The sequence below is a fragment of the Botrytis cinerea genome, chromosome 8, assembly GCF_000143535.2.
Source record: "Botrytis cinerea B05.10 chromosome 8, complete sequence".
Lineage (NCBI taxonomy): Eukaryota > Fungi > Ascomycota > Leotiomycetes > Helotiales > Sclerotiniaceae > Botrytis > Botrytis cinerea.
The window spans coordinates 2,515,793-2,542,652 of record NC_037317.1 but is presented as its reverse complement, the minus strand read 5'-3'; the positions used below and the strand labels follow the sequence as shown (position 1 = coordinate 2,542,652).

General features: G+C 41.3%; 6 protein-coding genes across 6 annotated transcripts; 2 read left to right on the top strand and 4 right to left on the bottom strand.

Moving 5' to 3' along the window:
- Positions 1 to 14: 14 nt before the first annotated feature.
- On the bottom strand, positions 15 to 2,487 carry BCIN_08g06890 (hypothetical protein). The gene is made up of 4 exons (XM_024694806.1): positions 2,082 to 2,487; positions 1,474 to 1,921; positions 1,011 to 1,426; positions 15 to 963 (listed from the first exon to the last, which is right to left on the bottom strand). The coding sequence occupies exons 1-4, from the start codon at positions 2,176 to 2,178 to the stop codon at positions 161 to 163; spliced, it is 1,764 nt and encodes a 587-aa protein (XP_024550599.1). The 5' UTR covers positions 2,179 to 2,487; the 3' UTR covers positions 15 to 160.
- Positions 2,488 to 4,099: 1,612 nt separating this feature from the next.
- Positions 4,100 to 5,330, bottom strand: BCIN_08g06880 (hypothetical protein). Its single transcript, XM_024694805.1, has 2 exons — positions 4,770 to 5,330; positions 4,100 to 4,718 (listed from the first exon to the last, which is right to left on the bottom strand). The coding sequence occupies exon 2, from the start codon at positions 4,710 to 4,712 to the stop codon at positions 4,194 to 4,196; it is 519 nt and encodes a 172-aa protein (XP_024550598.1). The 5' UTR covers positions 4,713 to 4,718; positions 4,770 to 5,330; the 3' UTR covers positions 4,100 to 4,193.
- Positions 5,331 to 9,892: 4,562 nt separating this feature from the next.
- BCIN_08g06870 (hypothetical protein) lies at positions 9,893 to 11,036 on the top strand. The gene has a single exon (XM_024694804.1). The coding sequence runs from the start codon at positions 10,105 to 10,107 to the stop codon at positions 10,462 to 10,464; it is 360 nt and encodes a 119-aa protein (XP_024550597.1). The 5' UTR covers positions 9,893 to 10,104; the 3' UTR covers positions 10,465 to 11,036.
- An 835-nt stretch (positions 11,037 to 11,871) lies between these two features.
- Positions 11,872 to 20,447, bottom strand: BCIN_08g06860 (hypothetical protein). Its single transcript, XM_024694803.1, has 2 exons — positions 20,251 to 20,447; positions 11,872 to 19,921 (listed from the first exon to the last, which is right to left on the bottom strand). Exons 1-2 carry the CDS (start codon positions 20,315 to 20,317, stop codon positions 12,147 to 12,149), a joined length of 7,842 nt encoding a protein of 2,613 aa, XP_024550596.1. The 5' UTR covers positions 20,318 to 20,447; the 3' UTR covers positions 11,872 to 12,146.
- Positions 20,448 to 20,720: 273 nt separating this feature from the next.
- Positions 20,721 to 21,881, bottom strand: BCIN_08g06850 (hypothetical protein). Its single transcript, XM_001549621.2, has 2 exons — positions 21,769 to 21,881; positions 20,721 to 21,716 (listed from the first exon to the last, which is right to left on the bottom strand). Exons 1-2 carry the CDS (start codon positions 21,810 to 21,812, stop codon positions 20,789 to 20,791), a joined length of 972 nt encoding a protein of 323 aa, XP_001549671.1. The 5' UTR covers positions 21,813 to 21,881; the 3' UTR covers positions 20,721 to 20,788.
- Positions 21,882 to 22,434: 553 nt separating this feature from the next.
- BCIN_08g06840 (hypothetical protein) lies at positions 22,435 to 25,129 on the top strand. The gene is made up of 2 exons (XM_001549622.2): positions 22,435 to 23,637; positions 23,692 to 25,129. The coding sequence occupies exons 1-2, from the start codon at positions 23,447 to 23,449 to the stop codon at positions 24,821 to 24,823; spliced, it is 1,323 nt and encodes a 440-aa protein (XP_001549672.1). The 5' UTR covers positions 22,435 to 23,446; the 3' UTR covers positions 24,824 to 25,129.
- The last annotated feature ends 1,731 nt before the right edge of the window (positions 25,130 to 26,860 follow it).

The following is a 26,860-nucleotide window of genomic DNA, read 5'->3' as shown; positions in this document are numbered from 1 at the left end:
ATTGTGCTCGAAATTGTATCATGTCATTTTCATATCTCAAATATGTTCGATTTTCTATAAAATCTTGAGGTAAAATTCCTCGTTTGTATCCACTCCGAGCTATTGGCAAATCAACCCGAGTCAACGACTTGATCATTGAAACATTAAAAATTATTTTCATTTATCTATTTCTTTTCTCCTTCAATCCTCTTTGCCTACTCTCTCTTCTCTCCCTTCCTTTTCTACTCCTCGATATTCCCCTCCTCTGTATTGTTCTCTTAACCCACCACACAATCATGTCCCTCATTAAGAATAAAATAACAACAAAAGCAACAGGTAAAGCTATTTGCCAAAAATATTTTTCGTTATGCTCTATACTTGGCATATCGGTGAAATTCATTCCAAAGTAACCTGTCAAAAAACTTAATGGCAGAAAGATGATAGTGACAATCGTTAGTTGTTTCATAGACTCGTTTTGATATGCTGAGATGGTGTTAAAGATTAAATCAATCATTCCATCGGCATTTCTTCGAAGTTGATCCAAAGATTCTGTAATTAATACAATATGATCTTCAACATCCCCAAGATATGTTTGTGCCATTTGACTAATCTTAACAGCAGATGCTGCCTTTTGTACATCACCTCTTTGTCCAACATTTTTATGATCTCGAAGAGAATTGATGAGATTAGCAATGGGATTAATGAAGTTGCGTAATGTAGTTATTTCGCTAGTAACGACGTATAATGATGTTGTGTGTTTAATATTTGGATTTGTCAAGACATCTAGCTCTAATGAACCAATGATGTCCTGATAGGCAAAAGTAACAGGTATCGCAAGATCAATGACAGCATCGATAACGGCCTGCATTACCATTGATGCATCACATGATTTGCGAAGTATTGTATCAGAATTACTTAATCTGTGAAGAATGGGCTCTTCAATATCATCTGCGGAATTTTCGAAGAAGGAAATGACAGTATTATCTATGATATATTAGATCAAACTCAACGAAAGTAGAAAGGCTACTAACCAGCAGTCAAGAATATAGAGACCTGCTCAGCACTAACGGCCAACTTCTTTTGTGTTAAAGGAGAAATTTTCTCCATATGTGCTGCTCTCTCTTGGTTTGGTCCTCCATGATATCTTTGTAGAGTTCTCAATTTTTGCACTGGGGTAGATTGCACACCATCCGTATGCCCAGTAATAAATTCCTTAGTTGGGTCATGAACGCCACCTGCTAACGTATCGGTGGGTGCGATATTGGAATTCCTCCGTTTCATGAGGTTATATAAAGCTTTACGGAATGGTCCTCGTTTTCTTTTCCTTGGAGCCTCAAGAGTTGTATCTTGTTCGTCGTCGCTATCGCTTTCCGAATCACTATCTTTATCTGGGTGTAAATGAACGAGTTTTTGCAACGTCAAAACGACATAAGTATGATCAGTGTACCTATATTTTGTTAGCCCTCGACCACCAGAATGCACTGTGAAACTTACCAATCTGCCTTTGTCCTGTTATTGAGATTAACCATGTCCTCAATCGCTAATCTGTGTAATTTCTTCTTCTTGCCTATGGCTTGTATGACATCCCAACTTAGTCCATTGATATTTACCCAACGACATTTAATCCACTCCTCTTGTTCCATGTCCAAAAATCGAACAAATTCATCATTGTTGAATTCCCTTTTGACTATTTTCTCCTGGCTGAAATCCACGAGAGTTATTTGACAATCCTCATGTAAATTGAAGCTAGCAGTTCGACCACCATAAGGCTTCGATGGGTCCAAACCAGGTTCTTGTCCTGGATGCCATTCTGGTTGACTTGGTGAAACATCGACAGTGGGAAAGGTATTGGTTCGTGAACGGGTTGCGCGACGTCGAATTGGTGATTGTGCGGCTACAGAATCCGGGGCAGATTGAGTAGACATTGTAGGCTCGAGTTCATCTGCAAATTCAGGATAAGCAGATTGTTGTAAAGGTGCGCATAAAGATGATATCCATCAGAAGGCATGAGAACGTGTGCGAAAGTTCTTAGGACGAGAAGAATGGTATATGCCGTTGTCGCACCAATTTACTGATTGGTTGAAGTTGCGAAAAAAACTCACGAATTATGGTAGGAAATGGCTCCGAATCATATCCCACGGTTCTCGATGGTGAGTTCATACCCCCAGGTGAAAAATCTCTTATTTCTGGTTCATACATTCTCCCTCTTCGATATCAGGTGTATGCGATGTAATATAATTCCGTTATTTCAATTCTTGAATTGATCAAACTCCTTTCCCCAAACCCTGACGGATTCACGATTCAATGTTTCCTGTAAAACAAGTATTGCGCCCAACCAGGGGTATCAAAATAAAGGCTCAATGAATGACAAGAATCGAAAACAAAAATGTACAAAAATAGCACAAGTAAATACACAGATAAAATGAAGATATTGATATTGATATTTCACTTGTGTAGGGCAGCCAATGTATTGATGGTTCATCTGATGATTAAATTTTGGTAGTACTCGAGTGCATGAATAAACAAGACAAGCTTTGCCAAGCTAGAATTATTTCTGGAACGCCACATGTTACCTAGTGCCCACTGGTTCCCGCTTCAGATTGATTACATGTCAAAAACAACCCCTATTATTTAACGAACATTAGATAGTCTTTCTTTAAAGGAGGTACCAGTACTTCATATGGAAGACTTTATTCACACAGTGATGGAGATCAGAATAGTATTTAGGCAAATATACTAGAGTATGCATATTTCGTTTCATTTCATTCCATTTTATCCACAAAGACGTTGTACACCGTATTAATCATTTTGGGTCTTTGAGCCATTCTCCAACATCTATGAAAATGAAGATCTAGAATTTGGGGTCATACTGGCCACTGGACCCTGAAATTCTAGCCAATGACGCTCCGCTAGGCCACTGCCGTGGGGGCTTTTTCGCTTCGCTCCAGAAGCAAATGGATTCAATTAATGATTGCAGCAATTGAAGGGGGAACGCGGGTTAGCGTTACTTTATACTAAACACGTGTATGAAGGTGAGGGTTTGAAACTTTAAACAAAGTTCAAATAGATCAGTATGATCCCCGCAGTCGTATTTAAACCCATGCACGCGTCATGATAGAAGGAAAGAAGGAAAGAAGGAAAGAAGGAAAGAAGGAAATACCGACAGGTTCTCAAGACAACACAGGCAAGGGGGCACCAAGGGTTTCTTCTGTATGAGCTGAGAGTCTAAGACTAGTGGACCTCAAATTTGCTTACTCATTATTCATCAATAGCTGTGAGTGACGTGAAGAACGCTGAAACCCGTTCAAACCTTATTAATGATCTCGTGTTCGCATTTGCATCACTTCACGAAGCATCTACCTATCTCGCATCATCGCAACAAGAACCCAATATTATCCCAATACGAGTCGATGATGTAAGAATCAGCATTCACGTCATTACAAGATATTTCCATCCCAATCCGAATGCGTTTTACTTACGGCAGACACGGAGAACAGTGGACCCCAAGCAGATCATTATTTCATAAGGTTATCAATATTCATAAGCTTTGTGGACAGCCATCCAATCCAACATTACCTACCCCAACCAGCCCCCAATTAGGCCCCAACCACCACGAATATTTTATACTTCGTGCATTAATATTATAGACACCTGAAAATGAGGCTGAGTAGCTCTTGAGTCAATTTATGGTTTTTCACGGCATTTGGGAAATGTTACTGTAACCGCCGGGGTGGGGCAAAACATGTGTGCAATCACACCTTATCTTGGCTATTCAATTTTCAATTGGAAGCCTTGTATCTTAACCACTGTATGTAGATCTTAAGATGTCTGTACAGGTGTCGTGCATAACTATGAGTCTGCGGAGAACATCAATTATTACAGACCTGGAAATGGAGAATCGATGGTTGTTTTGTTGGCGTGACTCTGTATGGTCAGCGCAAGATTGACAGGGCAGAAATGTCCTCTTATGTGCAGGACTCTAGGGTTACCATATTGGAGCGAGTTGAAGACTCACTATGCATTGACTGCATGCTATACTCCCTCTCAAGAAAAGAGATAGACTTCAGCAGATTATTATGTAGTTTCACTTCACTGTCAAACCATAAAGGCAATAAGTTATTGAAGATCTAGAAGAGAATAATTTTCATTTGGTATCATTTCCATTTCGCCATCATAACCCCCTTGCCTAATCCATTTCTACCCCTCCATCCTATTTAATAGCTATGCGCATCAACAATCCTCAATTCCGAAGCCATACCAATTTCAAAAGGCGAATGCATCTGAAATGGTGACCCAACGTTGATATCCAATCCCGTAAATGAATCTCTATCCCTCCCAAAACAATCTCCATCGAATTCTGATGCTGAATGAGAGGTATTCTTCCATGGTGTCGATAGATGAACTGGTACCATAAATTCATATCCTGATTCGCATGTACCGGTAGGTCGTAATAAAGGACTTGCACAAGGTGTAGATTTTGCACTTGGGAGACTGGATGATCTTGGAGTATATGCTGGTGTATCACAAGCTGATGCCTCGGAAGCATTGCTTCCTCTTCTTTGCCGTGCTGCATCACCGGATGCTCGAAGAAGGTCGAAATCCATTGATGATGTCTTTTTTATTGGTCTTTGACTTCGTGTGGTTTGTGCTAATTCTCCAATCTTCATAAAGTTATCCATATCTGATATCGAGATAATGGGTCCGCCGGCCCTTTGTGAAGTAGATAAAGACATGATTTACTATTTTCGTTAGTCTTGGTCAAGATGTCATCTTAGCATGAATAAACTTACAAGTATGGCAATTGCGAATGAATGATGTGACTTAAATCCCGGCTGAAGTATAGATTGTTGAGAACAGATGATGAGTGTCTCTCAAAGTGTGGAAAGATGTTTTCGTGGAATGTAAGTTGTGTTGGTATGTATTGAGAGAGAAATTCGTGAATGAGAATGAAACCGTTGTAAAATTCTCAAAGTCGTAATGGTATAATGAAGTGAATTCGTTAAGGATAGTCTGAGTTAAGTTATTAAACAATATAGTTGGGATATACAAAGAACGATTGTGTGGTATGAAATTCAACATTCCAAGGAGGATAGACAGATACATATATCAAGACTCGGGAACTTCGCATAACCGCATCACGAAATCCTACTTGGCACGATATTCTAGTACCCCATGGCCAGCGCCTAGAGATTTAAGATCTGCCTGCCACTTGGGTCACTCCACTCGCGCTTGTCACAATCCACCCGAGATCCACCATAAGGCTGTCTCCATTTCCGACCCAACCAAAAGTTTTTTATATTAAGAATTGACTGAACAACTGAACCGTGCCGTAAAATGAGGAAACAGGTACCAAGCGGTTGCAGTTCGCTTATCCAGTCGTTTCATATGATCACCACGTTTTTGGGGGACATGCGTCTAATTTTGTGGGCCTATCAATCCGCCTATCGTTCGTGTGCACAAGGTCAAGCGAAGGCTGTGTTCTTGGTCTATCAGATCCACAAATGAAATAAATTCTACGATTGGTGCATTTGTTCCGGAGATCAGGTTTGCCGCCGGTGTCACTGAAACTCCGTAAATCCTTGTTTTAGGCCATCATGATAACCGTTTGAGAAGCATTCATGTCCAATGCAGTAACAAGGAAAAGGAGGACAAGGGGGAAGCTTGGTATCTATGAAACTCTCACGTGCTGCACTTATAAAGTCTTATTTTGTTTCTTCCATGTGGATTTCTGTAAGATACCACCAACTCTGGAAATGATCGAAGACTCTAGTTATCTCTGGGAAAGATGGTTGCCACAACATCCGTATACGACACGTGGACACGTATATGAGCGGTCTCATCTTCTGCGGCCTAGATGTCACTGTGAAAGAACCCGTTCTAGAATTACTCGGGAAGAAGATCGATTGGTCTAGTGACTCCATTCGTGAATATAAAGCAAACAAAATAATCCTTCTGTTGGAATATTCAATTGTCGATATATTACCATGCTGATTCATGAATTATTGGTGGTTCTTTTGTATCCATAGCCAACGAAACACCAACGTTTGTATCGAGTCGAAGCAGTAGTCTTGTTGTACGTACTTGTCCACTCGAGATTCATAATAATTGTCTGAATGACACAAAAAGTTAATTTTATGGTACAATTCTTGGGAACTTAATTTTGAATAGATAACAAATTGACTTTAACAAAACATATTGGTGTTACATTCATATTCTTTGCCCGTATAGGGGATTGAGGTCGCGCAGCTTGGGGACTGTTAAAGTTAGATTGCGCTCATTAAGGTTAGTCAGGGTCCCAACCTTAACTCTCACATTAGTATTTGACAGTGCCATGTGATCGGAAATTCCAATAACCCTTCATCTGGAAAATGTATTCATGATTGATAATATCATAAATTACCTAGTGGTACAATGTAAAGTTTACCTTGTAAACAACAGTTAGAATGTCGTTTTCCATCAAACATCTCTTGACGCTTCTATCAATTTTAGAAATGTGCAGATCCATTAGTTTGGAGCCTTGTCAATATTCCATCCTATTGTATATTCATAGGGTATTTTAATAATTGGAACAGTTGGAAGACATTAAATCCGTGGTACTGAAATGCCTTACTAATCACTGATTTACTTACTATTTTTCTTTCCTCCACTTTGTTTTGATATCAGCAATAGTTTTGCTCAAGGTTGTGCCATTATCGATACAGATGGCTTTTCTCAAACACATATGAATGGATCTGTATCAAATCCATCTTATCGTGGGTCTAATAGTCGGCGGGCGTAATGTTAACGGCCTGCACAACCGTGAGAGGATTGCATTTACGAGATAATACTTATCAGACTTGAAGTTATGGTTTGGAGTTTAACCGGGAACCAATAAGGTTTTGAATGCTGCTGATGTTGGGATTGGTGTTGGTGTGGTGTTGCAAAACTTGCATTTCGAATTTTCTCTTGTGGTAATCATTATTCCTCCGACTCAATTCTATGTTGCTGGTGGTCGAACTTGTTCTGGATTCCCGAGTGTTTGGAAATTAAGGACTGATTGTTTTAAACAGCCACCAACTCGGGAAAAGAAACCCGCGCTCTTACGGTGAAATACTAGATCAATGATTGGTTATTCGAGGATACGTGGAGATCTCAAAGCATGGGCATTGCTTTTGGAAGTAATGCGATCCTGGAATACTATTTTTTTTTTTTTGCCGCCAGAGCGGTACACACAATGTTACCCTCCTGAAATATAATGGAGGTGCTGAAGTATTCAGGAATTCATACTAGATTGGCAGGAACAAGGCACAGGATGAAGGTAAATCGTGTTAGTACGTCTCCCAAATTGGACGAAAGCGAAATGCGAAATACGAAATGCTGAATTTGATAACCTCACCTTAATTGCAAGAGGGGTAGTGTAAAAAGTACAATGTAAGAAGCACAGTATATGGCTTCATTTTGTATGCAGATGAGTTAGTAAGAAATCCTGATACTATTGTAATCTTCGAACCTGGAAAGCAGACAGATGAGGTAGTTGATTTTCATGGTTACTACACTGCCATTGTCCATTCTTTGATAGACCTCTATGAGACTGGAGATCATCTACTCAATTTTCCAGAGTACAGACAGAGTACACATGGCATTGCGGTAGAGCACGGTAGTCAAGGGAAGCGCCACATCGTACAGAAATAAGATCAGTACTCAAGACTAAACGTCATTCATTCAAAACTCAAGATCAATTGGCTCACAAATTTGTTTACTCGGCCCGTGAAAAGAGGATACAGGTTTCCCCGTTTCGCCTGAAACTATCCGACCGCATTTGGTGGATAATAAATATCGGTCCCAACTATCCCTAGTTCTTGCTAGTACTCGGCAAGATATAATTTTCCGAGATCTGTGACCGATTCAAATAAAATCGCCATACTTTCTTAGGTTGAACTATTTGGAATTTTTTATGATCAACATACAGATAAACTACCATTGGTAAGTTTTACTATTGACTTCAGTATGAAACGGTCGATCTTGAGTATCAATCACCATGACAATTATGAGATCGTCTTTCTGCAGTAGTGGCATGCCGTCAAAACATTATAATTCAAACGAAAATGAAATTTCCCTAAGATTGAATCCTAACTTGACATCAAGACGTTGAAGGGTCCGAACACTACAGTCAAAGCTAAGAATTATTTCTCCGAGAAATCTTCATCGCTCTGATTACATAAAACACGTGGTTTAAGGCGCCTTCAGCATCGTCGTCCATCACTCTTGACATGGTTTGGGGAACCTTGATATGCGCTATCATTCAATGTAAAGAAGTCATTCAGAATTCAAATCGACTTCCTCACTAGACCTTCAGTAGAAGATTCAAAATATATGACAAGGTATAGAAGAATGGCCATATCACCAGGGAAACCCTATCAGTATTCTGATATCGGGAAAGTTTCTGTGAGGGTGTGTGTCATGAACTAAATTCTTGGCTCAAAAGATCATCACTTTTTCCTTGCATTCCTACCAAAATATTCAAACTTTTAAATCCAGAAAATCGGAACGATACAGTAGGTTCTTTGACCATTGGTTAGTGTTGCCACGTGGAGACATTAGTGCCCGTTATAGCGTCGAACAGACCTTCTACCATCCCGCTTTGGTCCCCTACCCCCACCTAACCCTTTTTATCAAATCAAAACATAACTGTCGATTTTTGAACCGTTTCTATTCAATTTCGAAATTCCTAGCTCAATGTTTTCATTTTTTTCAACATATGAAATGAAAGGATATCAAAACAATGCCACTCAGAAAATCATCTTCGGCCATTGACATCGCACCATCTTCTGGATACAAATCACCTCAAAAATCGCATCATTCACAAACTCCAAGTTACAGCTCAAATTGTAGCACATCCTCGAATATATCCTCGAGATCCTTGAATTCCTCTAGCACATCAAATTATTCCTTTGATTCAAAAAGATTGGAAATAATGAAAACTCAAACGATAGAGTGGTCATATGAACCCGCATCAGATTCAAATACGGAGAAAATTCCACACAATTCGAATACATATCATACGTGGGAAGCGAAAGGTTCAAATAAGAATTATGCTGGAAATTCTGAAATGAGTTATCTTCCACCGAAGAAGCAAAGATGGACTAAGGACTAAGAACTGATTGGTTGATATCATTGAAGATTTTGCTTCATTGATATGAGTATCAGCTATAAAACTTGAAGAATCAGAGCCATGGTATAAGTTTTGATATCCATGGGGTCTGGGTAGGATGTACAGCCGAGAGATCAGAACAGAGACAATGCCTACTGGACGACTCATCCACACCACACATCCAAACCGCAAACACACTTGCGCACAATACTAGGGAAACACGAATCAAAACAACACAACCATTTGAAGAACACCCCGAAGGTCTCACACGTGCAAATACTTTTTGGACTCCCACTCTTTGTGGACAAAGCTGGATGAAGAGGTACTTTGCAAGTATGTCGATACGACGTACGAAGTGGGAGCCCGCTTTCGAGAAAGTCCCTGATATAATTCCGTGCTCAGTACCTTACCAGAGAATTTTGTTGGAAAGCGACAGAGTTGAAGAGATAAGCGGCAAGATATGAGCAGCAAAAATGTTGATCTAGCTTTCGAGCTCGATACTTATGAGAGTGGTCAATGCAAACAGGATGTGAAACGGTGCCATATCTTATCGGATTAGAGAGGGGTGAAGAAAAGGATTTCTGGATGTAATGCACTAGCATTCCAACAAATTCTCGGTAATAGGAGCATATCACAATAACAGGGGAATTAAGTGGAAGACAATTGTAACATCACAATCTATCCGTAAGATAAAAGTAGAATATGCTTGATGTTGACAAATCCACAGCGAAAACAAAGACTTCTTTGTCACTAATTTTAGAATGTGTCTTCAAACAAAACATTGATATAAAGAGATAAAGCAAAGCTCCTTTGATTGTGCCGAGAAAGTAGAACAATGCCTCAGTTAGATTCATAAAGTAATCTCAACCCCCATGCCTCTTCCTCTCCAAGTTGATTCTCAATTCTCCATCCCACCAAACACTAAATCACTCGATATAATTCATAAGAAAAACTTCACAGCATCATCATCATCACCCCATATTTATCACAACAAAATGGGTCTCTCCAACAAAGGCGACAGTATCGCTGTATTCACCCTCGTAACATTCTTCTTCGTTTTTCTCTCCATCTTCCTGATCTATGTTCCCCGCTACATCTTTCTCAAGATCAAAAACCACAAAAAAACACCCAGTCAAACAGAAATGAAAACTTGGTTTCAAAGAGGAGTTGAAGTTACAGCGTCGATAGGAAGACGGAATATAGTGGAGAGAAATGCTAGAACTGCTCGATTTGAAGATATAGAGATGGGAGATATATCTGGAGTCACGAGTGCGAATATAAGAAGGGGCACCGTGGTTGTGGCATTGCCGGAACAAGCCAGAGTTTCTGGTGAGAGATTACCGAATGTAATATAGATGCTGGCATTTATATTGATTGGTGAGTTTGAGAAGTATGGTGTAAGGTATCCTATGATGCTGGACATTGTGTTGTACTGGCAGGTAAGGATATAATTTCATAACTCTTTTTTTCTTAAAATTTAATCTTTCCGTGTATGAATAATCGGATGATAATGACACCAATGAAGTGATATCTTGCTGAAGTTCCAAGGGTTCTGTAAAAATGTTGAGGACTATGAAAAGGCTATCGACTCTTGCATAAATACGGTGCTCCAAGCCCTAGTATTTGTACCGCTTCCAAGAAGACAACTGAGGGACTGCGGAAACTACAACAAGAAAGTGAGATTAACCTGCAGTCAGAAAAAGTTGGGGACGTGGAGCATGAGGAGGAGGAAATGGATGAATTACAAGGCGTCCCGATCGAATTGGAGATGAGTAAAGAGTGGGCGGGGAGTAATTGGTGTGTTTTTCACGAACAACGAGGTAGATCAACGATGAAAAGATGGCGATGTTGGTGAACAAGAATTAAGTGACTGAACGTGAAAGGAAGGTGGTGATGATATAACAATGCGACAGCAATATAATGAACAGCCAGTATTCGAGTGAGATGTTTGGCCAAGCCACTAGTGTTGTCTCTGCAAGGCACGTGATGGCTACCATCCCATCATTTTCATCCTTCGACTTCAGCCTTATTAGCTCTGCGCGTGCCGTAAGTTTAGTGTTAAATTACAGGGCTTTTAGGCTTCCCGGTCGTATGCATAACCTACAACGACATACCTTGGAGGCTAAATTGAATTTCACCGGTCCACCAGGTCCGTTAACATCTGAATACATATTAATAAAACTTCCCAAATATCAGTTTGCGATAGTTACATGAGGAGTGATTGAAAGTTACTGGCTTCCTATCAAACAATATTTTTAAGTTCTAACAACAATGATCCCACACCCCGAATCCACTACACTAGGCTAGGGCTTACTTGTTTCCATCCATCCATCTCCACACTCCTCAAGATGTACATCTACAAATGGACACTCATCACTCTAACCATTCAAATCGCCCACTTATCTCACCAATCTTACCAATCCAAACTCAGTCCTTCGCCCCGCAAAATGATCAACAAAAGCCTCCACTCTTTGTTCCCCATCACCCCGGCACCATCAACAGCAGCCTTAGCCCTCTTATCCACAACCTCCTTGTTACGAGGCGCAACGGCCCCAATTAGATGTTACGAAAGTATCCAAACACTTGCTTCTGCGAAGAACGGCGAGCGTCATTGTATGGAATGTGTCCCAGGTGATATTATTTTAACAAAGGGCATGTATGGAGAGTGACGGTGTATTGTCAACGTTAAAACATCAGAAAAATGTATCTGATTCACATGGAGGTGGAAAATTCGTCGAGACTGGAAACTTACGTATAATCAATGGTCATCAAAAAATACTTTGGTGCAAATTGATTATTTCTATAATTATACTTCGTTGAATAATAACGAGGTTGATCTAGCACGAACTGCGTGCTTTCGAAATACTATCCGCCAGCAGTAAGATTACACTTGCCTTTTCACCCCATCCCTCCCTAAGACCTCTATACCATACAAAAAAATAACAGCTTAGTGCATCGTCTTGTTTTCCTTTCGCGCCTGGTACCCCAAAACTCCACCAAAACTCCAAATGATCTCAAATTTACTACTTCAGCTCCATCACTGATCACTATCCACCAAATACTTCCCCACAATCATCCACCACCAGTCACCTACTTCCCAACCTTCCATATCTTGTGCCTCTTTAGCAGTTGCGCCCAACCCTTCATAGTCACATTTTTGCCAAACACCTCTTTCAACTCCCCAATCAATCAATTGTTTGATTTCCCATGCGTCAAGACTAGGTGCGAATACTCTTTCCAATCCCTCGATATCGATACTACTTCGTAGAACGAATGCACCGGTAACTCCTAAGAGTACTTTTCTCCACATTCCCTCAATTACTTCTCCTGTTATACTTCTCCAAACAGGAAGTGCACCTCTTGCACCAACAAATGGAGGTTCCGAAATCATGGCGTCAAGGTTAGGTATCGCGTGGTTATAAACATAATTTGGAGTGGGTGCAATATCCATTTGAAAACGATACTTTGCTTTGTCAATAAGTCTTGTTTCGTATCCACCTTCGGTGAGACCGAATTTGTTCGCTCTAATGTTACTTTTTTGAATGTGAATACATCCATTAGCTTGTAAATTCGTAATAGCCAACACGGCACCTTCATTCACACCCCAAGGAATATTGACAATAGTCTCTCCATTTCGAAATTTTTGATCCAATTCACATTTGAACAAATAAGCTTCTCGGTATTGTTTCTCGAAAATGATCTTTCCTGTGCGAACGAAAACGGCGTTGAAAGCATCTGGAAGATTGTAAACTCGACCATTGGTACGAAGACGTTTATTTTTGGTGATGATTTTGTTCTTCAACAAGTCTTCCCTAGCTTCAATAATGATAGCACTTGGAAGACGATTGAGCAACTTGTTCGCTGCTTTGCTGTCCCATAAATGATCCGGTGTAACGGCAGCAGCCCTGCACCAAGATTTTGCAAGTGCATAGTCGGTTATCTCATAATTGAGAGCATCTGGTTTTAATGGATTTGAAAAAGGTACAGAATTGACAAGATTCATCCTCTGATAAACGGCAGCGAGAGTGTAATAATACTGTTCAGACCAATAATTACTTCGGGTTTCGGGGACTAGTGCATATTTTTTCTTGAGTTCTGGGAATGAATTCGGGAGGTCAAAGACTTTTTCCTCTTGTGTGGGAGTATTGATCTTTGTCATGGCCCAATCGATTAAAGTGTTGAAATCATAGTCGACAATATGATCATAATCGATTGATTGAACTTGACCTTTTCGATATCCCTTGATGAAAGCTTCCTGGAAATCTTTTGTCAATTTATCAACCATTGGCTTTTTCTTAGCCCAAACGACCTGCCACCATTTCCTTAGGAAATTCAAGGAATAATCTTTAAAGACCGTTCCCAGAATAACCCAATCGATGTTCATCTCTAATCCTCCAAGCAGTGCTCGAATGATAACAATACCCATGGTCAACCTCGCTTCTTCATCAACAGCTAAACCTTGCTCCTTGAATCTTTGTCTCTTTCTACGAATGTTCATGTCATAATTGACCATCTGAGTACCGAGTAATTCTGCAGCGTATCGAACATCTCTGTGAACACCAAGAAGATCATCAGGTGCAGACGTGAGACGTCTAGGCATTACCCATTTGTTCTTTAAACCTTTGCGGACACCAATATGTGGCTCTTTTTTCTGCTGTCTTTTGCGTTTGGCCCCAACAATGGTTTCTTGCTCTGGTGGTAGATCATCATTGTCTTCGAGAGCTGAGTATGGTATAGTTTCCATTGTAAAGGCAGTACGATCCAGCCATTGCATCTTCAGCTTTTCAGCATCGGTGCAAGCTACAAATGGATGAGCAAGATTCCATAGTCCAGCAGATTCATTGAAAAACAAATGAGATAGACCTGGTGTCGCAGGGGTAGATGGTATGCTATCCAAGCCAGGATTGCTTTGGCGACCAATTTCTTTTTCTAGTGGTTTAGCCTCATAATGATTCAAAATATCAAGTTCAGTCAAGCCATCTATACTAGTTTCCATCAAGTCCATAGGATCTGGGGTTAATAATCGATAAGCTCGCTTTGCAAGACCAGTATGTCTTGATATATCAGGATTCTTTTGTGATCTGGTATGATATGTATAATTTCTTTTTGGCTGTCCAGTGGTTTTCGAGATCTCTATTTGACCATCTGATCGACCAATAAGATCTCCCTGAAGATTCTTGTTGAGAAAGAACTTTGATGGAACGGAAGGACGCATGATTGGTTTGTTAGGATGAATGACTGGTCGATGACTATCTTCCCGCTGCTGGAGATAATGTTCGCCCTGAGGGTTTCCAACAGTGATCTTATTTGGTCTAGCAAATATGGGATTTACACCATGTCCAAAAGGTCTAACAGACCAAGAACCAGAATCACCTTGTATGAATGTAGTCGGCTCCGGAAGACGCTCTCTCAACTTGTAAGTTCTTTTTGGTTTGGCAGGCGTATCCCATGCGCTATTCGCCGAATTTTGTAGCATTGTTGATTGTGGTGACCATTTTTCCCCCTGTAAAGCAGGTGTACGCTTTCTTCTTTCCAGTTCTTCGAAACTGGAAAGGTGACCAGCGTGTCTCGTACGAGGTTTTATCGATTGACTACCATCAATTTTTGTGGAACCCTGTTGGTACAATTGCTGAAATTGCAACTCTCGCGTGGGGGTAGATCCTGGAAAGGGTGAAAACTCGCTTCCAACGCCATCCGAATCTACATCAAGGTCCATTGGATCATCTTCAAGGTCATCCTCGGCATCTAATGCGTGGACCTCAGGTTTGAACTCATCATCGGAAGAGTCACCTCTACCTAACTCCTCATCGGATCCCAGTATATCATCAAGCTGAGTTTCTGAAATCTTTGGTGCCAAAGGGGGGAGCTTTCCAATAGAATTCAAAATGTCCAAAATAACACTTGGAGGAGAAAATCCAGCTGGAATATAAAATTCAGGATGCTTTGCTTTTGTATCATCTCGCATTTTGGTAATATCAGCCGAGGATGGAGCAACGGCTTTTGGATCAGATAGAATGCTCCTAGTTATAGTTCTGCTCCTAGCACCTGCAAAGTCAAACGCAATCTTTGAAAGTGTTCCGTCCTGAAGCAATTCATCAAGAGCTCTTGCAAATAACTTGTGTTCCGGAAGTATTTTAGAAGTGTGATAATACTTGAGCCAACATGCAACGAATGAGAACCAAAGGCCACGCTCTCCTGGTAAAGCATTGTTATTAGCCCGAAGAAGGCAAAGAATTATATCCTTAACAATCTTCTCTTTCGACATTGGTGATACTGATTTCGGAAGTGATTGTTCTGGAGTTTGAGGTAATGACGGGATTTTGGCGAGTTCTTCCACGAGCGATGGCGTCTTTTTAACAATTTCAGCAATTTCCAAAAGTGCTGGTCGTTCCCCTCCCAAAGATTTGTAAACTTTTCCATTTCTACCAATTACCGGATCCCCTCGATCTCCTCTTCCTTTCTTTGGAGATTGCTTCAACCCAGCGACTTTAGCAGCCCATTCAAAAACGGAGTCATCCGAGTCGCCGTCTTCAGATTCAGATTCAGATTGGTTTATCGGCTCGGGTTGAACTTCTTTCTCTGGAGAAGCTACAGATTTACCTTTTGCCTTTGTCACTTTTTCCTTTTTTGGTGTCTCTTTCTGTGGTTTACTGTGTTGGCGTGGCTTGGTAGGCGGAGCCTTCCAATTTGGATTGCAGGTCGTTTGTGATTTAGAAAGATGATATTTGATACCTTCTTTATTCTTGAACCTGGATCCACATTTTTCACATTTCCAGGGCTTGAGAGCGATCACTTCTGGATCTTCGGCTTGAAGTATTTGAGGATTGGCCATCTGTACGAAAATCCGAGCAGTAACCAAATTTGCTCTCATTTCATTGGCAGACTTGTGAGCTTCTTTGGTGCGAGCAATCAAAAATCGATGAACGGTAATGGATTCATCATCCATCTTCTCTTTCAAGCGTAACTCCATCGGATTCGAACCCGGCATAGATACTATTGGATTTTCGGCCATTTTACAGACTTGCATTTTCCAAATAGGCTCAATTATGCCTTCGGCCATTGACCAGAATTTCAATGTTGTTTTATCAGAAGACAAGATGAGGTTTCCCATTGAAGAATTGTAAATTGAAGACATGCGAGCAAAGATTGATTCAAATGGAATAGCATCGGCTTTTTCGAATCCTTCAAGATCATCGGGGTTGGCTGCCGTTGGCATTTTTTCGGTTGTCCCTGCGATGGAGGTCGAGGTTTCTGGCGATTTAGAAATTATCACTGCTGAAACCTGGTGGCTTGGTATTTGTTCAATGCTATGAGTCGATTGTTTTCGTTGCCTCGGTTCTGGAATGGGCTCTGAAGCGGGTTGGATAGACGGTGATCTGTGTGACTGCACTAGAACATGCTCCATTGAAGTGAAGCTGGACTGAGGCTCTACAGTTTTGGGGAATTGCATTTGATAAGATGCACGATCAGATTGAGACTCCTCCAGTGACTGCGTTGATGCGGGATCTTGGTCAGGAGAAGGAGAGGCTTGTACTTGTGTTTGAGATGGTGCCTGATCCTGAGCCCGATCAATCTCGGGTCTATGGGAGTGTGTATAATTATTGGGAGATTGAGAAGGTGGTAGACGTGTTAGAGCATCAGTCTGGGCTTCTCTCTCAATTTCTGGTCGGGCTGGGTGTGCATGAATGTCGGTGGACATTGCATGTTGCTTTGTTAATGAAGAGTCCATTGGTCCGAATTGCTGACTGAGAGGCGAAGATACTTGCATTGGTCCAAAACTGTTTTTTCTTCCCACAAGATTCTGTGGGTGCTGAATCTTTGTCGAAACGGCAGCTCTAGAAGGTTGAGATGAATTGTATAGAACGGGTGAAATGGAGCGAGGCTGAAATACTTGAGGATGGTTTGTTGATTGGGGACTACCATATGAAGCTAAACCATTGACAACATTTTCTTGCGATGTGTGAGACGTTGTAGATGGATTTAAGCTATGAGATACAGAAGCAGGACTTGATTGCGGAATCGAGTCTATGCTCATCGGACTGAACGGAGGAGCGTCCGATGGGAGAGCATCTGGAGCTAGGAAGCCCGCCGGCCATTGAATCTTAGGTCGTGTTTGAGGCGGCTTAGGAGGTGAAGGGGGTAAAAAGCCTGCAGGCCATGAATCTTGACGGTCTTGACTTTGTTGAATAGGACTTTGATGAACAGGACTTTGATGCATGAGGCTTCGATGATCCAGGGTATGAACATGAGTCGGATCTCTAGCTAGCCAAGGGTTCGGAGCTGGGAATGAAGGTGTAGACTGTCGTCCATCTTCATACGGAGACTTGTACCTGTCCGCCGGAGAAGGTGTAGATATAGCTGGTACATTCTCACGGTATGGTTGTGGATAATGGCGACCAGCAATTTGTTCATATTCAGACTGCTCTCTGTACGGTGATATATGAGAATTAATGTTAGATGCTGGTGGTAGAGAATTCCTCATAGCTGCGTGTGTTTGATGTGTTTCTAGCGATCCATTCCATTGTGTTGGCGACTGTTGCATAGCAGCTGAATGACCTTCATTTTGAACCGAGTCATTTTGGAGAGAAAAACCACTATTGAACTTTTCGAATTCTAATGCTAGTTCTTCATTTGATGGGAAAGAGTCGGGGTTTATGTTGGAAGTTGATGATGGCCCTGCAGCTGATAGAGCCTTGAACTTTTCAAACTCCAATGCCAGTTCCTCGTTTGATGGGAAAGAGACAGAATTGAGACTAGCGATTTCCAATGACTTTGCAGGCCTAATCATTGGAATTTCTGAAGTCTTCTCAGACTCAACAATGGGAGCTTCTGATGGGGTGTCCGTTACAGCACTAGGCGCCTCTGAGAGAATTTCATGTGTAGAAATAGGCGGATTCAACGGCTTCTCAATTCCAGGGCCAGGTACTTCCAGTGGATTTTGTGGTTCGGTATCCGATGGCTTTGAGCGCTTTGAGTTGTCTGTTTCAGACTTCTCATCTCTCTTTCTTTTCTTAGACTTTTCCTCTTCATTAGCAGCGGCAATTTTAGCAGCTTCTAATTCAACTATAGATTGCAGAGCTTTTCTCCTCTCGGCAAGTACTTCAATCCATGTTCCCTTTCTACTCTCCAACAAATCAGGGTCACAAAGTTTTGTGGATTTTATCAATACAACAAATGTCTTTTTTCGAGCCAGCGATCTTCCTTCCTTAGAATCAAGAGGTTTTATGTAGACACCATCGATCCCAGCTTTGCGTTTTTTATCATCTTCTTCCCTTAACAAATCTTCATATGAGGTGAAAATGGGTTCACGATGCTTTCTGTGGGGTTTGGATTTTGATGGTGTTGGAGAAGCCTCGGGTTTAGCGAATTGTTTGTCAATCGCAGGCTCAGGTTCTGGTGATGCTGTTTGAGTAGGAGTAAAGAATTTTCGTGGTTTTGGTTGTCTACGAGATGTGCGTAGTCCCGATTCTGAAATTTGAAGACCTGTATCAGCTGTAGCTTCAGAGGTTATTTCTGAACGCGGCTCATTGGGAATTTCTTGGCGTTTGACGGTAGATCCTTTGGGGCGACCACGTTTTTTGGGCGCAAATTTTGGAGTTTGAAATGATTCCAATTCGGCGAGTGATGAGAAGCTCATAGATGCAGGGTCTTTCGGGGGATCTGGTTCTATTGCTGAACTGCTAGGAGTAGCTTGACGGCTTGGGCCTTTTGGGCGGCCACGCTTTCGCTGTCCTGGTACAGGTCCATGACGAGTTACTTCCCGCGCAAAATAGTCAATATCTGCAGCATTCTCAATTGGGGTTGTTTGTTGGGCATCTTTACTAGGGGTGTTGCTCGACTGTGGAGATTGATATTGATATCCAATTATAGGTGCAGGTTGACTAGTTCTTGATGAATGTATTTTTATTGGGTGTTTTGGGATGCTAATGTGTACTGCATCGCGTTGCTTATCACTGGTTGTTGCAGTTTTATTTGAAGCTTTCTCTGACGAATCTGGACGTACAACCTGAGAGTCTGCCAGGATAGTATCTGCATTGGTTTGTGGCGGTTTGTCAATCTCGGTTGGTGTATGGGTGCTCTTGGTCGGAGGATGTCCGTTACTTTCGATGACCCTCGGTTCATTATTATTTGAAAGAGGGGCAACTTTGGGTGTATGAAATCCATCAGCCTCTGCGCGCGCTGCATTTAAAAGACTTTGCAATCTTCTTTGTGAATTTTGTGTGCCTCGTGGATCATCTGCAATCTTGTAAGATTTCTTGTTTCCCGACTTCGGCTCAGAAGAAGGTGTTGCCTTAGTAGATGATTCGTTCGGGATTGAATCGAATTGTTCTTTTGGCTCTGGTGATCTTTGCATCGGAGTTGTTACATCAGGAATGACTGGGCCAAGGACTGCTTTTATCGATGAATCGTTCCTGGCAGTGGTACGTTGCTCTATCAGCCCCGGTGTTGCTTCGTCTAAAACGACTGGTCTGGAGGGATCGACTAAGGCTATTGAGGCAGCAGTCCCCTCGTTGCTAGTCGCTACCCTCTTTTCTGAATCCTTCTCGTCGGGTTCCTCCAAGACGGTGTCAACCATTTCAACGTCAATCGACTCTGCCTGGACCACAACCTTCCTGACTCCATAGCCTAGAGCAACTGTATCACTCAACTCCATACTCTTCATTACACCAACCTCTTCATCAGAACCCTCTATCCTAACATCATCCCGATTGATAAACTCTTGCCAGACCTCATCTTTGACTTGCTCATTCGCAACAATTTCTTCCCTGAAAATTTCATCAAACTTCTCAGAAAGACTTTGTATAGCAATTCCTAGAAACGTTCCATCAGTAATGATCTCAACCTCGTGAAGTCTCTCTCCTTATGAATGAAAAGGGCAGGTGATCTTCTTGGCCAATCACACGTGATAGATGATCACATCGCATGCGCGAGAACCTCCCAAAAATGATGAAAAAGTGTGCCCCGCTCTCTCAAATGCGACTACAGACCACTGGACCATCGTAACATTTTTGTTGAAACAAGTCTGCTCTTGAAGGAAACCGTGTGTATCGATGACCCCAGTCACACAATATCCAATAGAAGGATTGATAGAATGAATTTTGACGAGGCTGAAAATATTTCGAATATAAAATTTGACTCACCTTGCTCTCCCAGGCTCTTCACGAATTGATAAAGCCAATCCATTACTTCCTCTTTTCCTTTTGGCATTGTGAAAAGGTATCAACTCGCATTGTCTTGAGTATTGAAAGCGAATGCAATTGATAGAAGCAATAGAAAATTGTCAGAGATTGAGGTTGTAAAGGTTGACGTCTTCCCTGCACAATGTTTATATTTTTGCGGCATCTGAATTGAAAGGCAATCGATAAATCTGCGATGAAGGCTTTGAAGCTTAAATTTTTAAGCGGGTACTGCGGGGGTCTCGGTAGCCTTGGGTGCATGAGCTAGTCCAATCAATGATTGGTCAAAGTGAATTCTGATAAGGCTATGATCTCGAAGTGAGTGGATTGATTGGAATTGAAACCCAATAATGACGAGCAAGGCTGATGAAAATGACTTGGTTTGATGCAATGAATGCGTCCCGGGTTCCTAAATCACTACCAAAGTTTATTCATGAGAAGATTAAAAAGTTCGTATTTCTTATTATCTGGAAGTAGATTGAAGCTGTTCCATTCAAGTATATTACTGTGGCTTGGCTTTGTCCTTGTGGTCCTTCATCATTTGTCTATATGATTCAACAATGTTCTTCCTCTCTTCGCCCAATTCTTCTCTTCTCCTCAAACTTCCCGCTGCTTTGGGTACATCTGATACTTCCACCTTGGCTCCTTGAAGCTCCTTAAACTTAGCTTTAGGAACCTTGGTAAATGTTGGCGGAGCCTGTACCACATCGTTCAACCCACCCTTCACCTCACCTCGATTCTTTGCAATTATTGCCCAAGGATCATCATTTCCATCATCGATTTCTCCCAAAACCTTCTTCTTCTTCTTTTTATTCTTGCCTGTCTTTCCATCCGTGTTTATGTCGGATTTCCATTGCATTTGTCCTTCTCCATCCATCTCCATATCATCCTCCTCCCTCAATTCTGCCGCTTCTTGTCTTTTCTCTTGAATCTTTTTCTCTTCTTCCCTCCATTCATCATACATTCGATGCATCTTCTTCTCCGTCTTTGTACGTCCCTGCTTGAGACCTAATGGATCTTTACCACCCTTAGCACTTTTATGAATTAATCCGCCAACCGGTAATGCCGCATCAACTCTTGCAGAAAACTCCCACATCTTTTCTCCGGGTCTGATTTTGGGAATTTCCATGGCTGGCTCCTCTTTCTTTTGTGTTGGCACATTCGTCTTTTCCGAATCGTTGTCGTTATTCTTCGCCTTTTTGGCTTTTGGTTTTTTTAATCCATCATCTAATCCTTTGGGTAATTTCTGTCCAGACTTGAACGCCATGAGCCTCGCAAATGCTTTAGGCGTATCATCCTCCGCATTGGTATTTCTCTTTCTCTTCTTGTTTTTGCGCGTAGGATTTAGTTCGCTGGTAAAGATTCCGTTGGCATTGCTGGATTTAGAAACAGGTAAAGGTTTCGCGATAGTGGTGGGTGGTAGGTTAATACTATCAAACTATTGTTAGCAATTGAATGTGAAAGTGGTTGGACAGGTCATACGTAGATTTATCATCCCCTCCTTTGCGCGTGTGTTTATGCGGCATGTTTTCTAAGTGATTGAAAATAATATATTGTCGTTGTCATATGAAATCTCTTGTAATTTTGATTTGCGCAGAGACGATGGAAATTAAGTTTTTCTGCTATTAGGATTTGGGCGGTGAGGCCCTTAGCTTGGCATGATCGATATCCATCCAGTCATCGCACAATCCTAGACTAAGATCTCTCATAACAGCCACTCAAAATAATAAGAGGGATTACATTGTAAAATCAAACACAAATCAATAACAAATCGGAGCCCCCAATAACTTCATGATATGTGTCCCAGTATTTCACCATAAAAATTTATCATACCACCCCCATCCTCAAATCTCAAACCTGAGAAAATCACAAAACGACGGTCTCGTTCCCAAGTGACCTTTCTTTGTGTTTGACGGAAGATCTTGAAGCATTCTTAACGGTGGCTTTTAACACGTGCCCAACGATTGCGGCACAATGGTGCTTGACGGTCTAGATCTATTTGATCTGGTCCATTGAGTGAGATTGAAATGGCATATGAGATGAAGGCATCAAAAGGTGTGCTTAAACCATAGGAAATGCTTGGACATCTGACCGAAAGCAGAATCGTATCCGGGGGTACATGTATGTTGAGATGCAAAATGTTTACAGGATCAATGTGACCATGCCCATTGTGTTTCTAGAATCATTTGATTATCTCGAGTCGCAACTGAAGAACAAGTGCCACCAACATTCCCATATTAGTTGTTCCTAAATAGTTTGAATTCTCCCATGTTAAATTCCTCGCTCCCTACATAACTCTCTCCGTCTCTCCTTAGCCTGCTTGATCCTTTCCTTTTCTCCTGAATCATATTATATAACGCTCAGCCAGGCATTTTCCGCCGCCACCAACAACCTCCCCAATCAGAAAGCTTCAGTCTCATCCAAATCCTCATGTTATAAATCCTCCTTGCACTACCGGTACCAACAACCGTACTAGACCAAATGTCAATTGACTGTTTTACATGTACGGAAATACTCCAGCTCTAACTATAATACGAGTTCTTCATCGCCCCATCCTGTTTGATCCCGTCAGCAGTGACATTTCACTCCAACAAGCGCACGGAACTTTGGGTCTGGAGGGTACTTTGAATCCACATCAAACAGCAAAACAGCCAAACCGTCTCAAGTCTTTAATACCTCATAATCGTCCATCGAAACTTAGTCCAAGCAACTATCCAGACTCAAACTACAGCTGGTTTCGTGTTTTAGTCAATCATAAGAGGAAAATCTTCGATTGGAATTGGAATTGTTTCAAACATTCTTATATATTGGACTGAAAGACCCTGCCAAGACTCTTGGTTCCTCAACTCCATTCGATAAGACTATGAATACGGGGAAAATCATGTCCCACTTATCATCCCGTCATGGCACCGAAACTACTGAGAGATATGATGAAATGACGGAAATGTTAAATGGTTCCATACGGATTTCTCATGATGACGATTTCCAAGCTTCAAATCATTTATCTAGTTCTTTAACTCGTTTTAGTTCACCAATGGAAAAATCAAGGAAACCAGCAGATTCTTTCGAATATTCGGATACACCGACTTTACGAGATGAATTCATATCAAGACCCAGGAATTCAAACCAGACAAGTAGGGCGAGATATTGGTTGAATAAGATGACTTTAAAGAGTAGGAGGAAATCATCTTTTGATGAAATTGATGGATTTGAGGATTTCAATTCGGACACAACTACAGGTATAGGGGATGGATTATTGACGGGTTTACATAAAACGACTAGACGGCAGAAGAAAAGCAATGGGATATTCAATTATTTCGTCTTTGGGGGTATAAGTGGTCTAGGAATATTGTGAGTTTCCAAAATACTACCTGTTCTTCGAAATCAAGTACTGATACCTTCTAGATCCATTCTTCTTCTCACAAATCTTATGCTCGGGGCCGCAACATTATTTTGGCGCAATGATATCGATGATGTTCTAAAAGATTGGGGGAAACCTGGAACAGGTACAGAAGATTTAGCTTGGTATCCAACCGACTTCACACGAGATATAAATCCCATTCCATGTCATTCGCACAATGACTATTGGAGACGGGTACCATTATTCGATGCATTAAGAGCAGGATGTACAGGAGTGGAGGCAGATGTTTGGCTTTTCGATAATGATTTATACGTTGGACATAATACCGCATCTTTACAACGAAATCGAACATTTCAATCCCTTTACATCAACCCTCTTGTCGAAATTCTCGAACGACAAAATCCAACTACTGATTTTTATAATGGAACAAATCATGGAGTTTTCGATGCGGATGATGGGAAATCCCTAATACTCCTAGTGGATGTGAAGACTGATGGTGCAGATACATGGGAATGGGTCATTCAACAACTCGAACCATTACGAAAACGTGGATGGCTTTCTTACATTGAGAATGATACTTTACATACTCGACCTATTACTGTTGTTGGGACGGGAAATACACCATTTGATGTCCTTACCAAAAATTCAACATATCGCGATGCATTTTTTGATGCACCACTTGATACAATGTGGGAATCAAAGCATAGTGCTGAGGAAATGAAAGATTGGTCTAAGTTTGAAGATGGTGTACCAGGAGAGGAATTAGATGAAGAAGACGGTGAAGAGGGGCAAGTCTCTGAAACTTCTACCCCGAGTACTGTATCCATTCCGGCGAGAGAAGCTATGCCGATCCCTCATAAGAAACCGAATAATGGACAAGGTATGTCTGGTGTATCACCAGATACTGATTTTAATCCATTAAACTCATATTACGCATCTGTTTCTTTCAATAAAGCAGTGGGTAAAATATGGAGAGGAAAATTAAATGCTAAACAAATGAAGATCATTCGTGGGCAAATTAGGGGAGCTCATAGAAGGGGATTGAAGACTAGATATTGGGATCTGCCAAGTTGGCCAATTGGTTTGAGAAACCATGTTTGGGACGTTCTTGTCAAAGAAGGGGTTGATTATTTGAATGTAGATGATTTGAGAGCGGCAGCAAAACAAGTTTGGTAAGGGGATTATAGATTTTGTTCTCAAAGTTTGCAAAGACAAAGGCGATGGTGTAAAGCATGGTGGGGTGTTTATATGATGTTGAGTTCATGATCGATCATCATGATGTTTGAATATTGGCATTGGGGCATATTTATGAGGAATTCTTGGTGCATAGATGGCGTTTTTATTTGCATTAGCATTGGGTATACCTTGGGGAGTAGTTTGTCATGAAGACATGATGAGTGTGATATTGTATCCCAATATTTTAGTATAGGAATCAAAACAACATTTACATTCTGGGTGTGGCTCGTGGTGAAATTTCGTTCATCCAGACCTTTTTAATAGATAGCAGCCACAACCCAAGACATATGAACAGGAGTAAGTGGGAAAGGGAGGAGGGGTGAAGAAGGAGGAGTGAAGAAGGAGGAGTGAAGAAGGAGAGATATGAAAGAATATTATCTCGAAGTCGATTAAGTATGCTGTGCCATAACTAATGGCAACGCACAAATATCTTCATCGCCTATCCAGACTTGGATTTCGCTATTGAAGATGACATGCAGATTTGTTCGCGAGCAAAAGGTGAGGCGGGGTGTGAATTCTGGTTGCTTGAAAATAAACCTAGTAGAATTTCGACACCAGAAAGTATTTCTAGTGAAAAGGCAAGGTCCCACTAGAGATAGCCAGGTCGACCGGCATTATACCTACCCCATTAGTACCTCAACATCAATTGGGTACCTATTGGCCACAACGTATTTCCCAACGCCACCAGAGACTCCTTGATGCCATATTGGCCATGGCAAAAGGAGAAACTATTTTCTATCTTCCTATTCTAAATTCATAATCCTCAAAAGAGGTCTCATATGAGACTGCGCAGAATGTCTTCTATGAGTTATCATTCAATATCCCCGTATGGGAATGCTATAAAAGAAAAGAAATCATTCGCTATCCGTCTCTTGTACTTTCTCCGTGCATCTGTTTCTTCAGAATGGCTCGGACAATCGTCTGTATTCTTAGAAGTTATCCGATTGAAATAACTCTACATGCTCTCTAGATTTGTGGTGCATGGTTGTCTATGGTTCTTAGCAAGTACCTTTCGACGTATCTATGTGTTCTTCACCGGATTTCTCTTGTCGAACGCCATGTATTGCGGTGTAGGTGACAATGCTTTCAGTTATAGTCTATAACAACATGAGTTTTCAATATCGTAGTATCCTAAGACTACCTAGGTATATTATCCTTATGGTCAACCAAGTATCTCTGTTGAACTATCCGATTTGTGCTCGAATTTTCACTATTATTGAATGTCTCATTCAAACCAGAGGTCCCTTCATACTCTTGATGTTTCTCATAGTTTCCGCCCATCTTTGAATTATAAGTTCCCCCTTTAGGTATCTCTATCACCCTTCCATTCCCTATGTCCTATTGACATCCATAAAATGCTCCGAAAAGTGCATCTCAAATGAGACCGTTCCATTAACAAATGCTCGTCTCCATCCTTACTCATGCCTTCTCAAAAAAGAAGTCCCCACTCCCAGTCCTCGTCATAACCTTGCCGTCTAGCCAACACCCTCACTGTTACTCTCCAATGAGAGCATAGTAGTCGTGACCTTTCCGTCCGATTCTCCAATGAAAAATCTCTAATTCCAGTTCTTCATATCCTTCATCATACTGAGAAGTGATTGACATTCTGGACTAACTTCGTTATTGTCACCTATGGAAGCATCTCTCCAACTCCATCCTGTCTTCTCTCCGGAATCAACAGACATCAGATGGTAGAAAATTTTGTAGCATTGATTTCTGCGCCACACTAATGAAGGTACATTCAATGAAGGATTATCAGCATAATCAGTATAATGAGGTATGGCGATCTCTACCACATTTAATTGGCTCATGTATATGTCGCAAAGCCGCTCACTCCGATCCAAAAGCCTCACCGCGAGGTCCATATCGAATCCAAAAGTTGCATCAATTATGTTCTGCGGCATATTTTGATCTGGATCCGGCCAAAGTTTTCTAAAGTCAAGCCCTCGAAGTTCTATGTGTGCTAAAATTTCAGGG